Source organism: Nerophis ophidion, linkage group LG18 (genome assembly GCF_033978795.1).
Source record: "Nerophis ophidion isolate RoL-2023_Sa linkage group LG18, RoL_Noph_v1.0, whole genome shotgun sequence".
Lineage (NCBI taxonomy): Eukaryota > Metazoa > Chordata > Actinopteri > Syngnathiformes > Syngnathidae > Nerophis > Nerophis ophidion.
In genome coordinates, this window is record NC_084628.1 from 18,005,834 (window position 1) to 18,022,574 (window position 16,741).

Below are 16,741 nucleotides of genomic sequence, written 5' to 3' on the forward strand. Positions count from 1 at the left end.
CCCCAAAAGGGAATAAGCGGTAGAAAATGGATGGATGGATGACTACATGACATTCTCCCAATCCTCTGCTGTATCATCCATGTATCCATTTGTGTATAAACTCAACTGGTCGTGTTTGGAGGAAGAAGAATACTGAGTTGCATCCCAAGAACACTATACCTACTGTGTGTGTACGTCATGCTTTGGTGCTGTTTTGTCTGCTAAGGGGACAGGACGATTGATCCGTGTTAAGGAAAGAATACATGGGGCCATGTATCGTGAGATTTTGAACCAAAACCTCCTTCCATCAGTGAGAGCTTTGAATGGTTCACCAAAAGCTTATTTTCCACCATAATTTACAAATAAATTCTTCAAAATTCCTACAATGTGAACTTCCTGGATTTTTCACATTCTGTCTCTCACAGTTGAAGTGTACCTATGGTGAAAATTACAGACCTCTGTCATCATTTTAAGTGGAAGAACTTGCACAATCGGTGGCTGACTAAATACTTTTTTGCCCCACTGTATTTTCTTTCTAGTTGGCATTAACACATTAGCATTAGCACGTTATCATGTTTTGCCTGCATGAACAATATGTATGGCTTAACAGTTTTTTCCATTTGCTTACACACAATTTTACTAACTTTGTGTCTTTTTTCAAGAGGATTTACACACTTTTCCAAACACCACAATCATTTTTCTTGATTCATAGATTATTTGCAAAATGACACACTTCGGTCAAAACATTTGCCCTTTCATCAAAATAAAGCAAGCATTTGTATAAATGCAGTTTTATTGTCATTTCACTCACACAGACTTCATATGATAACACACTATTGGAGTGAATTACCCTCAACAATGATAAATACAAAACACATTTGTAAAAAAAAAAAAACTAATTTACTTTGTGATATTTTCAAACATTTTCACATGTTTGGGGCATTTTGCCTGACCCTTTTAGCATATTTGATGAATGATTACTGTAACTCAACAAAATACTGCATATTGGCAAATCCACAGTAATCGTCATTGCTTACTTTGAAGAGGTTGGGGGCGTTGTTTGGGTGGGGGACGTGGTTAAAATGGGACAAGTATAATTCACCAACTCGAGTATTTCATATATATTTCATATATGTTTGAAATATTTGACTTTCAATGAATTCTAGCTATATATAAATGGTATTATATATATATATAAATAAAATAGATAGTTGAATTACAGACGGCACCTATCAAATACACAGTAATAAAAACACAGTTGTTCTACTAACTGTACTGTGCTTGCTGGTTACTTAAAAAAAACAACAACACTTACCTTTCACTATTTAAGTAACTTTTGTTCTGCCATTTGCGTACTGCGAGAGTCACTTGCCGTCAGGTAGACAACACCAGGTAAATCGTTGGCCAATTAAAAAGCAACCCCATAACGCTATAGCCAACATTCACCAGGAAATGACAACAGACAACATAGAATCACTCTATTACAGACGGCGTCGCCATGGCTGTAACTTCCTCATTCTTCTGCTTCGTCATCTTGTGTGTGCAGTTTTTTATTAAAAATCCGTAGATGTTGTAATGTGATTGGGCAGGCAAGCTGTTTATATAACAGGAAAGCGGACGTGAAAACAGGTTGTCTCTACTCATGTCTGCACGGAGCTGCAGGGGGCGTGAATTTCGGGAGATTTCCGTGAGAAAATTTCTTCCGGGAGGTTTTCGGGAGAGCCGCTGAATTTCGCGAGTCTCCCGGAAATTCCGGGAGGGTTGGCTAGTATGAGACGGAACGGCATCTGTACTTCCAGTTTAAGGCACTAAACAGAAAGAAATACTGTAGACGTTCAACTCACAGCACAGGCATACAGCGAACTCGTCCAAAAGATGGCACCATTACACAAATAATAACAAACCTTTTTAGTGTCTCTGTGAGTGTGTTATGGAAAAAGTATTTGTTGAGTAAAAAACATTATGGCCGTTAGCGAATAAAAATTCATCAGTTAGCCACACAGTTTTATAAGTAGCAGTGTACAAAGCGTAGGGAAAAAAGTAGCGGCTTATAGTACTGAAAATACAATAATCACTTTCTTGACTTGTGATTAATCGTGATTAAACACAGGTTAATACTCGCTTGCATTATTTAACTAACTTATAAAAGACCCCAATATTTGTACACAGATGCAATTATATTGGCAAAATGTCATTCAGGATCACGTTTTAAATGTTTTACTTGAATGTACGTCATTTTTTGACGTAAAACTTGGGAACTAAAATCCAGTCAATATTTTGTTGTTTGCATTGACCTGTTCACTGACAATATAACGTTATAACGACACACACCTCTCAGGTAACCATACATGGTTAAGGTAAAGGAGTATATGCGCTCAAAATAAACTGCAGGATTAGGCAATATTTTTGTGTGAATAATCGCATGAGTTAACTTTTTTTTAATCAAGTATTTGTTTGCGTAATTGTTGCACACAAAAGGGTGACAATTCGACGAAACATGCGCCTTTTCTGTGTTGCCTGTTCTAATACTTTGTCTAACAAATACACAACATGGTGATGCTGTTATTAAATCACGTGAGTCAAAATGGACTTGAAAATTCTCATTCAGCTCAATGCGATCTATAGAAACACCAGCCCATAATTTTAGCATGTTAATTCGAGTCACTACGAAAATTGCTACGCACTTTTAGGGAATAAACAGGCACCTGTGTGTAACATTTGAGCAAGATTGGTTGAAAAAAACATGGCCGCCACAAGCAAAAGGAAGTTAGAATGTAATTGTCCTTAATCAGGGTTATAGAAAGTCTAAAAAAAAGTTTTAAATCCAATAATTTTGAGTTTAAGGCCTTAAAATGTCTAACATTCTCCTAAAATGTCATATAAGGTCTTAAATACGATTTTGAAAGGTCTTAAAAATCTACTGACGTTACTTTTATTTAAAACATACATCAACTTCAATCTTGCTTTTTACATTTTTGAAGACACTAAAACGGAACTAAAAAACAGAACCAAAGTAGGCTACCTGTGCTGACCCGCCAGAATTTATTGAGCACCACCAGCTGGTGTGCTGTGCGTGCAGCGTTGTGTTGTTACAGCTAAGCATTGCAGCGGAGGAAACTTAACGAAAGCCCACAGCAAAACCAAATGACTTGCATAAGATGGGTAAGTAAAAGTTCAACGATTTAGTTGGTGTTGTTTACTTGAGTCTTATTGCCATCATAGTGCAGTTTACGCATATCTCTTATGTGTGACTGCCATCATATTGCAGTCTACACGTGTCTCTTATGTGTGACTGCCATCTGCTGGTCACACTTATCATTACACAATATACCAAATAAAATTGCTTCGAGGTCGGTTAGCAAAACCAGAATTATTCCGTACATTAGGCGCACCAGGTTATAAGGCGCACTGTCGAGTTTTGAGAAACAGAAATGATTTTATGTGCGCTTTATAGTAAGAAAAATACGGTAGTTACAATTTATTCTGGGCCTCTGATTTTACTTTGTCTTTGTATTTTTTTGTCCGTGTGGATGTGAAATGATCTTAAATTATTATCAAGATGGTCTTAAAAAAGTCTTTAAAAGTCTTAAATGTTGCGATCCGCTACTCGGATCTTTACATATTTCTTGTTTATTGTTCCTTTTCTGTATCACGTTTTGTAGTTCGACCTCCTTAGTTCCTGTTTAGTTTGTCACCATGGTTTCAGATTGTTTTCACCTGCTACTCACGGTACCTGCACACCTGTTGTACTAATCACCTTTCTTATTGAAGCTCGCCCCTTTTGTTAGTTCAGCCTGGGTTCCTAATTTGCCTTCGTGCAACACAGACGACTACTCATAGGTATATTCTCACTAGCTTTTATGCTACACTCTTTCCTTTTTTTTAGCTCTCATGCTAATTGTGTTGTTTACCTTTTTGTGCCTACGTGCCAAGTTTAGTTTAGCTTTTTGTCTTCCTAGCCTTCGATGCTAGCGCTTTTATTTGCCTTTGTGCTTAGCGCCAGTATTTTTGTTCTTTAGCTCTTTTTGTTACTTTAATAAATTTATTATATCTTACCTTATGCTGTGTTCATTGTCGACGCATCCCTGGAAGATCGAACTCGGCAGCAATATGCCACAAAACCGTTTCATTAAATTTGACAAGTTGAAACCTGCAGAGAACTTCTTTAATGGTTATAAAAAACTGAGTGTTTGCTAGCATTTCTTCCAAAGCATTTTTACCACACCCTATAGGGGGCGCCACAAATATCACACCTTGTTTTTTATATAACAATATTTTGTACTCCCTACTTTCTTTACTTTACTTTGTTTTGCACATAAAACTACTAGACAACTTAAGATAAACCGACAAAACCTCTCTTTCTGACGGTCCTCTAAAAATGTCCTTCACTTTACCACAGAGCCTCCAGACCCTCCTGAGGTGGAGATCCGGGAGGTCAAGGACAGGACCATCGCTCTCCGCTGGACCATGGGCTTCGATGGCAACAGCCCCATCACAGGATATGACATAGAGTGCAAGAACAAATCAGGTAGTGATAAAAAAAAAAAAAAGAGTTCATCCCAAAAAAACACTTTATGTTTATTTGTTTCCCTTGTGTTGTTCGTAGCGTCGTGGATGTCAGCACAGGTGACCAAAGACGTGTCGCCACAGCTCAACCAGGCTACCATCATCGACCTCCACCCTTCTTCCACCTACAACATTCGCATGGTGGCCAAGAACATCATTGGCAACAGTAACCCCAGCAACGAGCTCACCATCACCACCGACGAAGCTGGTTAGTGAGCAAATTATTGACTCAGTTCTTGACTGAACTACAGCGAGTACCAAGCGTTGACAAAGCAAAATGCTTAGGTTTAGTTTCCACAAATAAAATATATATATGTATGTATTTGTGTTATGTTTGTTTATTTTAGTGTATTCATGTTTTTTTCTCATAGGTTTTATTTATACTGTGGATTATTTTAAATACTTGACTAAGAATTTTTTTATTTCATGACAAAAGTCCTATATTTTCTCCAAAAAAAAGATGTGTATTTTCATGAAAATATATATTTTTTTTCTGAGGGAAAAATTATCTACTTACCAAGGGAAAATAAGTTGTATGATTTTTATTAAAAAAAAAAAACATGCACATTTTCATTTAAAAAAAAAAATTCAAATAATGCTATTTTCCAAGAAAATAGTCTGTACATTTTCATGAAAATGTATTTATTTATTTATTTTTTTAAACATATTTGTCTTTCTTATTTTTCCGGGAAAAAATACTTCTCTTTTTAGTAAAAAGTTGGATGTTTTTGAGAAGAGACGTAAACATTTAATGGAATATATATATATATATATTTTTTTTTAAGTGTTTAGTGTTTATTTTTTTTAAATTTTAAATTTTTTAAAGAAGTGATTAATGTTAATCAAAAAACATGTTTTTTTTATTTTATATGTGTGATGTCCGAAAAAAGTGTATGCATTTAAAAAAATAAAAACTTATCTTGAAGTTATATATATTCAAGAAAAAGACGGTGTGTTTTAGAGGAAAAAAAATTACAGATTTTCAAGATCTAAAAAAATTAATTTATAAAATTTTCTGGAAAAAACTAAACCAAAATAAAAATAAAATAAAACAGAATATATAATATAAAATAAAAAAAATATAAATCCATTTTGAAAAAATAATAATAGATGCAAAAGAACACTAAATAAAACATGTTTGTTTCAGAAAAAAATCAAAAACAGTATTTACATTTTCAAATAAAAATAATTTGTATATTTTGAGGGGTAAAATATTCTACCCACCATCCAAAACTATTTTACTGTTGTATTGAATTATTTATCAATGTATTTAATTGTTCAAGCTATCTATTCTCGACTATTATCCTCCCTATTAGAAAATACTTCTAATTATAAAACACAGCAAATGAACAAGTTATTAGTGATTGCTGAGACACGGTAAAAAGGTTAGATGAAATAAGCTCTGCTTCTTCTGACTCGTTTTCAGACATATTAGATTGAGCAATTGTCATCATGTAATGTTCCTCAATGTAACTTGTTAATAAGTATGTTCCCAAACAAATAAAACCATTCCAGCCGCATTTATTTAACTCCCAGCTATGATGAAGCATAACAATTCAATTAAGTCCAACATTTGTCACATTTAAATGTTAATACTGTTGTTCTTTTTTAATATGCTGTCAAGCCCCAAGGCGCTTGCTGCTGTTAATGACAGTCAGGGGGATCCATTTTTACCTCAACAGCCCCCTCTAGTGAGCTTATGTGTAAAAATGTATGAATATAAAGTAAATAAATTGTCCTTCGTGGCAGATCATCTGTTCCACTTAAGACAGAGTGGCCAATAATGCTGACTGACTGCTTTTATTCTGCAGCCCCAGACGGTCCTCCACAAGATGTCACTCTGGAGCCCACGTCCCCTCAGAGCATTAAGGTGTCCTGGAAGGTAAACTTCCCCAGCTTTACTTCATATGAGCTTCATACGTACGTATGTATGTATGTATGTATGTATGTATGTATGTATGTATGTATGTATGTGGCATGTTGACAAGCTTACAAAGTCCTATCTTTAAGCTTTGAATGTTGCATTGTGTCATCTGTATAAGACCTCCATTCCTCATTCAGACAATATACAAGTATATACAATATTTTACCACACCAATGTATACTATATAGTATTTTCACAAAAAAAGTATTTTAGTTTTAGGTCAAATATTTTTATTTTCAAAAATATGCTGTGTTTTTACTGTATTTGTGTATTCATAGTTAAAATTTATTTTTATAAGTGACTATATATTTAAAAAAAAAATTCTTAAACAAAAAAGGGGTTTACATTGTCCAAAAACAAAACAAAAAGTTGTTTTTAAGGGAAAAAAATGACTTTTTAAAAAATAAAATAATTGGTGTATTTGAAACAAAAAAACTATTTATTTTAAAAGAAACTTTTGTATATGTTTTAGAGAAAATATGCATATTTCAAAGAAAAGAGTACACATTTTTCCAAAATGAAAAAGTCTATTGTCAAGAAGAAACATTTATTGTGTTAATAAATACATTTTGAGAAGAATAATTTTTCCCCCTGGAAAAAAATCTAAATGAAAGAATGTAAGTAATTTTTATGAACATATATTTAAAACCTATATTTGTTTATTCATGATAAAAAAAAATATTTTTATAAGTGACTATTTGAAAAACATATTTTTCTTAAAAAAAGGAAGTTTATATTATCTAAAAGCATAACAAAAATATCAATCGATTTTTAAGGGAAAAATTGACTTTTGTAAATTAAAACGGCGCGACGGAGTGGGAGAGTGGCCGTGCACAACCCGAGGGTCCCTGGTTCAATCCCCACCTAGTACCAACCTCGTCACGTCCGTTGTGTCCTGAGCAAGACACTTCACCCTTGCTCCTGATGGGTGCTGGTTAGCGCCTTGCTTGGCAGCTCCCTCCATCAGTGTGTGAATGTGTGTGTGAATGGGTAAATGTGGAAGTAGTGTCAAAGCGCTTTGAGTACCTTGAAGGTAGAAAAGCGCTATACAAGTACAACCCATTTATCATTTATTTATTTAAAATAATTGGTGTATTTGAAACAAAAACTAACTATTTATTTTAAAGGAAACCTTTGTATATGTTTTAGACAAATTATGCACATTTCAAAGAAAAGAGTACACAATTTTTCCAAAAGAAAAAGATCTATTGTCAAGAAAAATGTTTATTATATTAAAAAATTGTAGAATTTTGAGAAGAAAAAACATATTTTCCCCAGAAAAAAAAATCCAAATTATAGAATTTAAGTAGTTTTCATGAACATTTACATATTTTTTTAATCTATTTTTGTTTAAAGTTGTACATCTAAGAGGGGAATAAGAGAAAAAGACATATTGGAGTTATTAGAATAAATATGGAATTGAAATGAAGGATAGCATATTAATTGGATAATCGGCTTAAAAATGAATAATTTTGTATTTTTTTACCCTAGTAAAGCTTTCACAAAAATGAAATATTATGTAAAATGTAAGATAAAATGTCTCCATCAAGACATTGAAACCATTGTGTGAACATTTTGTTTACCAGAATCCCATTGCTTCGTTTTCTTTCTCATTTTTACCCGGCAGCCCCCCCACAGGCACCTGCAAAACGGCGTGATTCGAGGCTACCAGGTGGGCTACAGGGAGTACAGTCCCGGGGGAAACCACCAGTTTACCATCATCAGCGTAGACACGACAGGAGACACCACAGAGAACATCGTGCTGGACGACCTGAAGAAGTTCACCCAGTACAGCGTGGTCGTTCAGGCTGCGAACAGAGCCGGGACCGGACCGTCCTCGCAGCAGGTGGTCACCAAGACTCTGGAGGATGGTAAGAAGGATGTGTCCGTCACAGTTTACAAATTTATTGTATTTCATCTTGCAGTGGTTTATTTTGTGCTTTGGTTTCTGTTCTGATGCCATTTCATCCAATATTTAGCCTCACTGGGCCTAAAATCAAAGCTTCTGTAGACCATTTCAGATATAGTGAAATGCTACTATCTAGTGGACAGTTTTAGAAAACATGACATAGTGCTGTTGAAAGGTATATAAAAAAATAAAACATTTTGAGAAATAAATCATATTTCTTAAGACTTTAGCTCCAAAAATACTATACTTCTTTTAGAAAAAAAATGGTGTATTTGAAATAAAATGTATTTGAAAGAAAACCTTTGTTTATGTTTTAGAGAAAAATATGCATGTTTCAAAGAAAAGACTACATAATTTTTCCAAATTAAAAAAAGGTTTATCGTCGAGAAAAAATGTTAATTGTATAAATAAATTGTAGAATTTTGAGAAGAAAAAAAAAAATCCCTGGAAAAAAATCTAAATGAAAGAATGTAAGTATTTTTTCATTAACATATATATTTTTTTAAAAATTGTTTAAAGTTGTACATCTAAAAAAAAAAAAGAAAAAGACGTATTGGAGTTATTAGAATCAACATGGAATTGTATATGTAGAAATGAAGACACCGTGTTAATTGGATTATCTGTTTAAAAATAAGTAATGTTGTAATTTCTACCCTAGTACAGCTTTCACAAAAATCAAATGTTGTAAAAAAAAAAAAATTGGGGTAAAAATATTGTATTTTTCACTAAAACAATATATATATTCACTGTAAAACAGTTTTGTTATTATATCTTCCAGAGGAAATATGTTGCCGAGTCAGGGGTAAACTTTTGTATTTATGAGGGGAAAAAAGTAATATACTTCCCCCCCAAAAATGTGTGTATTTATTATTTAATATTATTGTTTGAAATCATATTTAGTTTTTTTTTTTTTTCAAGGAACAAGTGGAACACAATTTAGGACAATGAAGCTTCAAAAAAATGAAAAAAATGTTTCAATTTAAATTCACATTTTTTTCCAAGCAAAAACATCATAATATCGTAATACACTTTTAATAATATTTTACCGAGGTAAAAAGTACAGTACACATCGCTCAGGAATAAGAAAAAAGTTGTTATATTGTGTGAATAAAAAGTAACTCCGTGGAAATAAAGATGTTGCGAATATCAACAATTATTGTATTGTATTCACAATAAAAAAAAAAAAACATTTTAACCTAAAGGTGAAAAATACAGTGCACAGCTTTTTTTAAATTTGCATTTTGAGTTGTTGTTTTTTTTTATTCATTGAATTCTCTTTTGATAATATTAATACTTTTGAGTACTGTGAATCACAGAGCAACACATCTAACATTAATACCAGAAAAAATATACTCTTTATTTTACCGTTTATCCTTATTTTTTAATTTCATTTATTAATATTTTCTCCCTCTCTGTGTCTTCAGTCCCTTCGCGGCCTCCTGAGAACGTGCTGGCCGTGGCCAAGTCTCCAGAGGTGATTTCTCTGTCCTGGATCCCGCTGCCTAGAGAAGCCCTAAATGGCAACCTGCAGGGCTACAGGGTCATCTACTGGGCCAACCTGCCTGATGGAGGTATTAACATATACCACATTCACATTATACACGGATCAATGCTGTGGAAGATTCCTATTACTACTTTTCAAGTATTTTTTTACTGTGTTTTTGTGAATTGTCCACCACCGAGCACTAATATAAGATTGGTCTTGCACTTCATCATCCCTTTCTTTGTACAGCCTTAACTTCAAGTATGGTAGTAAGAGATTTCAATGAATATTGAGCATAGACATTTTAATACAATGAATGTATGATCTCATCGTGTGTCAGAACTGGGCGAAATTCGTAACGTCACCACGATTCAGCCATCTTTGGAATTGGATGGTCTAGAGAAGTACACCAACTACAGCATCCAGGTGTTAGCCTTCACCAATGCAGGAGACGGTGTCCGGAGTGAGCAGATCTATGTGCGCACCAAAGAGGATGGTACGGAACCAGCCTGGCAAATAAATATCATTATATAATTTTGACATATTCAGATTTGAATTTAACTGATTTTGTTTATTTTTATATTTATATAAAAAAAACGAATAACCATTTTCCACAAAATTTCCCGTTTTCTAAATAAATGTAAAATGATTTGTTATTTTGTGGAACAAATACACTTTTCTTTTTTATAAATTGTTTCCCCGCAAAATGTTTCAAGAAAAAAAATGCATGAAAAATTGTTTTGTTTAAAGAAAAAAAAAAAAAATAAATACATTAATGAAAATAGTATTTTTTCAGGAAAAGAAATGTTATTAGTATATGGTTTTAGAAATAAATGTGTATCCTTTACCCAAAAACAAATATCTATATTTTCTCCAAAAAGCTGTATTAAAACACCACTTTTACAATGATTTTTAAATGAAATAATTGTTCTATTTTAATCTAAAATAGAATATGATACGGTGTAGTTTCCACCACAAAAAAAAAAATCCTCAAAAGTTTTTAAAATTGTTGACAATTAAAAACAAGTTATATTTTTCTATAAAAACGGGTGTATGTTTTGCCCAAAAAATGAATATTTAAAAAAAAAAAAAAATGTTTTTACAACAATTATTGTTATATTTTAAAGCTAAATAAAACATTATTTTCATGAAAAACATAATATGGTACATTTTTAAACAACAACAAAAAAAATCCTCAATATTTTTTAAAAAAGTGTCTGTTAGAAAGAAAAAAAATGATGTGTTTTTTTTTTTTTTAAATAAAACCCATACCTATTTAAAAAAAACATTTTTATTTAAAAAAACTAACTGATATATTCTAAGGAAAATAAATGACTATTTTCATCACAATTTTGTATATCTATTTTATTATTCACTAGGAAAACATAGCACAGTGTTTTTTCAAGAAAATCCCCCATAAAGTTTTAAAGCTATTGTATTGTCAAGAAAAACATGATACATTTTCAACAATAATAGGTACTTTTTGTTTAAAAAAAAATAAAAATCTGTATTTGTAAGAAAACATGCAAATTTTAGGAAAATAATTATGTTTTAAAGAAAAATAAGGATGCCTTTTTATGGATAACATAATATGGTATATTCAACAACAAAACACCCCACCTAACATTTTTTTTTATTTTTTATGTTTATTTTATTTTTTTAATGTCCTGCCCCCTAAAACGTGGCTAGGTTAAATGAGTTTTAAGTTGTATATTTTTAAAGAAAAAGTGTTTTTTTTCAGTAAAAGTTAAAGTAAAAGAGAATACTCTTTTTTTTTTTTCAAGAAAAAAAGTCACAGAATTAAAAAAAATAAACATGGAATTTAATGAATGGAAATAAATACTACAATTCGGAACCATGATTTTTTTTTTTTCAATATCCTTAGTTGAATCCAACTTTTTTTTCCCTCTACATTTGAAGTTCCCGGGCCTCCTGCAGGTGTGAAGGCGGCAGCCTCTAGCAGCTCCGTGGTGTTTGTCTCCTGGCTGCCTCCTCTCAAGCTCAACGGCATCATCAGGAAATACATCGTCTTCTGCTCGAACCTGCACCCGATGGTAATAGTGTGTGTGTGCCACAGGGTCCTACAGCTCCATTTTGCCCCTTCCTCTTTCCCCACAACCACTTGAATTCACTTCTACCATGATACAGTATTCTTTTCTCCCCCTCGCATTTACAGGTGATGAGTGAGTTTGAGGCCTCCCCTGACGCCTACTTCTACAGGATCCCCAACCAGGCTCGCAACCGGCAGTACAGCATCTGGGTGGTGGCTGTGACTGCCGCAGGTCACGGCAACAACAGTGACAAAATCACGGTGGAGCCTCTGGCTGAAGGTACTACTGTCAGCTGCTCTGTCATATATTTCTGTTTTTTTATCACTCTGTTTCATGTATTTCTGTGTTTCCTGCCTGTTTGTGTTGTGAAGCTCCAGCCAGGATTCTAACCTTCAACGGCACGGTGACCACGCCTTGGATGAAGGATATTGTTCTACCCTGCAAAGCCGTAGGAGACCCTCCTCCCACCATCAAGTGGCTAAAGGGGAAGTAAGTCACACATTGACAGTGTTTTTATACGAATAAAAGGCGCTGGATCACTGGGAGCGGGTGGTGACCGCCCCTTTAATCTCATTTCTCATCTTTCCTCACCTTCTACCTTGAATTGATTAACGTGGACCCCGACTTAAAACAAGTTGAAAAACTTATCCGGGTGTTACCATTTAGTGGTCAATTGTACGGAATATGTACTGTACTGTGTAATCTACTAATAAAAGTATCAATCAATCAATCAAACCTCAATTTTACCCCGCCTTCCCACCTTCTCTCGGGGGCAGTTTCCCTTTGGTGGGTGGCGCCCCCTTGTCTCAACGGGCACTGGTGGGTGGCTATTCATAATGGGGGATGATTCAGCCTGAATGTTCTCCCAAAGTGGCCAACTTGGGCGCTGCAATAGGGTTGGCTGACCACCTTTTGGTCCCTGGGGCTGGGTGGTGTCCTCTGGGTTCTTAAATTTTGCACATTTTCCTGTGTATCTTACACCCACAAAAATAACTTAAAAAAACTAAAAAAAAAATGTTACTGGATATATTATCCTGGTCATGTGACATGTTGTGGCAGTTTAAAAACAATCTAATAACAATAATAACTAGAAAGGACAATTCCTGAAGGAATGTGTATATTCCTGTGTGCCTCACCGGCGGCCATGACATGTTCTTTGTCAGCAGCATCTTGGTAATAAATAAAAATAAATAAATAAAATGATAAAGATCATGAATGTCCTGAATGAGCTGAATTGGTTGGTGTTGGAGTTGTTTAAATCGGGCAAGGCATTTTAAAATAGTAAATGGTATTAGAGAATTTCAGGAAAAGCGAGATTTTTTGGGGAAAATGGTAAAAAAAACAAAAACTTGAATGAGTTGTGGTTGTCGTTTGAATTTTTCAAATCGGTTGAGAAATGTTGAAGTAGTAACATTTTTGAGTTTGAGTTTATTTGGAACATGCAAGCATACAACATGCTACATCACAATTTCCAGTTTCTCTTTTCAACATGTTTGAAAATGAGTAGGAAAATGCAGAGCTTATTTAATCCTACCCCTATTCTTTTACATAACAGTTGCTAAAACTTTTGTTCACTTCCTGTTCTCAATGTATTCACAATATACTCCATAAGTAATAACAATAAAAATAAATAAAAAAATAATTGGTGAAGTAAGTTATATTCCATACCATGAGATAAGTAAGATTATTTTGAGAATGAATGGATGGATGAATAAATTCAGAATGTTTATCATTGTTCTTCTTCTTTGTACTTTGTAAACACTTTAAGTTTGAAGAGTTTCTTGAAGTGGATCATTTAAGTATATTGTTTGATTGCTTTGCTTAATCCATTCCATAATTTAATTTCACATACTGATATACTGAAGGTCTTAAGTGTTGTACGTGCGTACAAATGTTTTAAGTTACATATTTCTCTAAGATTATATATTTCTCCTCTTTTGTTGAGAAGAATTTTTGTATATTCTTGGGTAGCAGGTTATAGTTTGCTTTGTGTATAATTTTAGCTGTTTGCAAATCCACTATGTCGTGGAATTTCAGTATCTTTTATTCAATGAACAAAGGATTTGTATGTTCTCTATATACAACATTATGTATTATTCTAACTGATCTTTTTTTTAATTGAGAAATGGTATTATGGAATTCCTGGAGTTTCGGGAAAACCGGGAATTTTTCCAGTTAAAAAACAACTTAGTTTTTTTTGTCCTGATTAAGAGGACTGATTTGACGGTGGAATGGTTGAAGTGGGTTGAAAAATGTGGAAGGAGTAGTCTCCATAAAAAAGGGTGGAAATAGGGCTTTGGAAAACCAGGAATTCGGGAAAGTCCTGGAATTTTTTTTAACTCGGAAAAAGGGAAGGTAGAATATTCTGGAAGGTGGAATGTGTTGAAAGTGGAATATTTTTAATTGGTTGAAAAAGGTGGAAATGGTGGAAGTTTGAAAAATGGCCAATTTATTTTGAATGGGAAAAATGTACAGGAAAACCTGGAATTCTGGGAAATCTGGGAAACTTTGGAATTTGTCAAGGCAATTCTAAAATAGGCTGAACAATTTGAGGTTGGGGCGGTTTGAATTGGATGAAATTTGGAGCATTCACACAGTAATAATAGCAGGACCGGGTAGGAACTCATGCAGTCAAATCAGCACTTAGTATTTTCCGGGCTCTAGAGTGCACCGGTATTTAAGCCGCACCAACCAAATTTTTGAAAAGAATAAATATTTTTACATATATTAGCCGCAACGGACCACATGCCGCAAAAATATTTTGTAAATGTTCATTTACATACCTTAATTGTCTCCAACTGGTGTCTGTCACACGGCAGTAAAACGGGTTATCAAACAAAACAGAAGTCATTGTCATGGATCCACTAGCTGCCAAAGCTAGCTCTCCAATCTGCTAAGCAGACTCAACTCCGCAGCGATGTTTTGGTGAATTTACGAAACCGAAACAATACAAAATAGGTTAGAATATTAGTTAATGCTAGCGATGCTGGTATCATTACATTATGATAGCACGTACAAATATGCATGAAAACACTAAAGACATCACACGTGTGACAGTTTAGTGAGTATGACTAGTTTTAGTCACATTGTAAAACTCACAAATGTTGATTGGAGTGAGGAATGAAGAAGGCTTTCAAACAGAAACGCTACAGACAAATAGTAGGCCAAACAGGACTTATACTTCCGGTTCAAGGGACGAAACTGGAAATACATTTTCAGACCGCAGCACCTGCAGTGAGAGAACTCGTCCTAAAGATGGCACAATACTACAAATTGTTGGAATTGGGGATTAAATCACCAACAATGATTCCTGGGCGCGGCACCGCTGCTGCCCACTGCTCCCCTCACCTCCCAGGGGGTGATCAAGGGGATAGGTCGAATGTAGAGGACAAATTTCACCGCACCTAGTGTGTGTGTGACAATCGTTGGTACTTTAACTTAACTTAACACACCTTTTCAGTGTCTGTTGATGTTGAAAACTATTTCTTTGATTCAAAAGTATTATGCAAGTTTTATAAGAGTTTCAAAGAGTAGGAAAAAGAAGGGTTTTATAGTATGAAAAAATAGGATATTATTTAATGCAATTTGACTCATAATTGTTCGTCTGTAGGAAAATGTACCAACAAATGTATCAGCACAGCGCCATCTGCTGGATTTAGTGAAGCACAGGGATTAGTCAGTGTACTATGAAATTATATAATTGCACATATTCAGATGATAATCTATCATTTAGTCGTTATATTGTGACATTGTGTCGTTCCAGCACCAACGGTACGCCCACTCCCGTCCTGGTAGACGGCCGGCGAAGCGTCCACAGCAACGGCAGCTTCATCATCCGCACTGTGAAAGCCGAGGATTCTGGGAACTACAGCTGCGTGGCCAGCAACAACTGGGGCTCGGATGAGATCACGCTTAACCTGCAGGTTCAAGGTAGGGTCGCCATGGAAACGTGCGACAGGCAATGTTTTCGAGTCATGGCGAGATCCTGAATGGTTCTGATTCCCCGCATCCTCAGTGCCTCCTGATCAGCCTCGCCTCACAGTGACCAAGACCACCACCACGTCCATCACGTTGTCATGGATACCAGGAGACAATGGCGGGAGCTCCATCAGAGGTGACATAAAAATAGAAGTACAACATTAGAATTAGTGTTAGAGATCTAACATTCATGAACAAAATCCAGTCTTCTGAATGGCTCATGTTAGTGAAGTATGAGAACCGATTCCCAGCCTTATAAAAAAATGCACATATAGATGCAGATATACAAAATGAGTTGTAAAAAACTTAACAATATTTGGATTTAATTATTTCCATTTAAAAACACGTACACACACACGAACACCCACACACGTATATATATGTATATGTATGTATGTAAAATGTATGTATATGTATATAGGTATGTATGTATATAAATATGGATTTATATTTATGTATATATATATATACACTGTATCTATATATATATATATATATATATATATATATATATATATATACTGTATCTATATATATATATATATATATATATACTGTATATATATATATATATATATACTGTATCTATATATATATATATATATAGATACTGTATCTATATATATATAAATATAAATGCATATTTATATACATACACACACATATATACATATATGCATACCTACATTTACATACATTTTACATACATACACATACATATATATATGTATGTGTGTGTATATATATATATATATATATATATATGTATGTATAGCGCTTTGAGTATGTATGTATATAAATATGGATTTATATTTATGTGTATGTATATATATATATATATATTATATATA

The 16,741-nt window shown here is 33.9% G+C and overlaps 1 protein-coding gene across 5 annotated transcripts in view; it reads left to right on the top strand.

Annotated features, from left to right (window-relative positions):
* Positions 1-16,741, top strand: part of dscamb (Down syndrome cell adhesion molecule b) — a 307,420-nt gene that overhangs the window by 256,781 nt on the left and 33,898 nt on the right. For 3 of the 5 annotated variants that reach the window (XM_061877414.1, XM_061877411.1, XM_061877409.1), the window contains 11 exons: positions 4,379-4,507; positions 4,586-4,753; positions 6,357-6,427; positions 8,097-8,340; positions 9,803-9,949; positions 10,202-10,357; positions 11,782-11,921; positions 12,038-12,191; positions 12,284-12,401; positions 15,676-15,842; positions 15,928-16,026. In XM_061877414.1, coding sequence (XP_061733398.1) covers positions 4,379-4,507; positions 4,586-4,753; positions 6,357-6,427; positions 8,097-8,340; positions 9,803-9,949; positions 10,202-10,357; positions 11,782-11,921; positions 12,038-12,191; positions 12,284-12,401; positions 15,676-15,842; positions 15,928-16,026 — 1,593 coding nt within the window. The remainder of the gene's footprint in view (positions 1-4,378; positions 4,508-4,585; positions 4,754-6,356; positions 6,428-8,096; positions 8,341-9,802; positions 9,950-10,201; positions 10,358-11,781; positions 11,922-12,037; positions 12,192-12,283; positions 12,402-15,675; positions 15,843-15,927; positions 16,027-16,741) is intronic. The other 2 variants (XM_061877412.1, XM_061877410.1) reach the window with 1 other exon arrangement.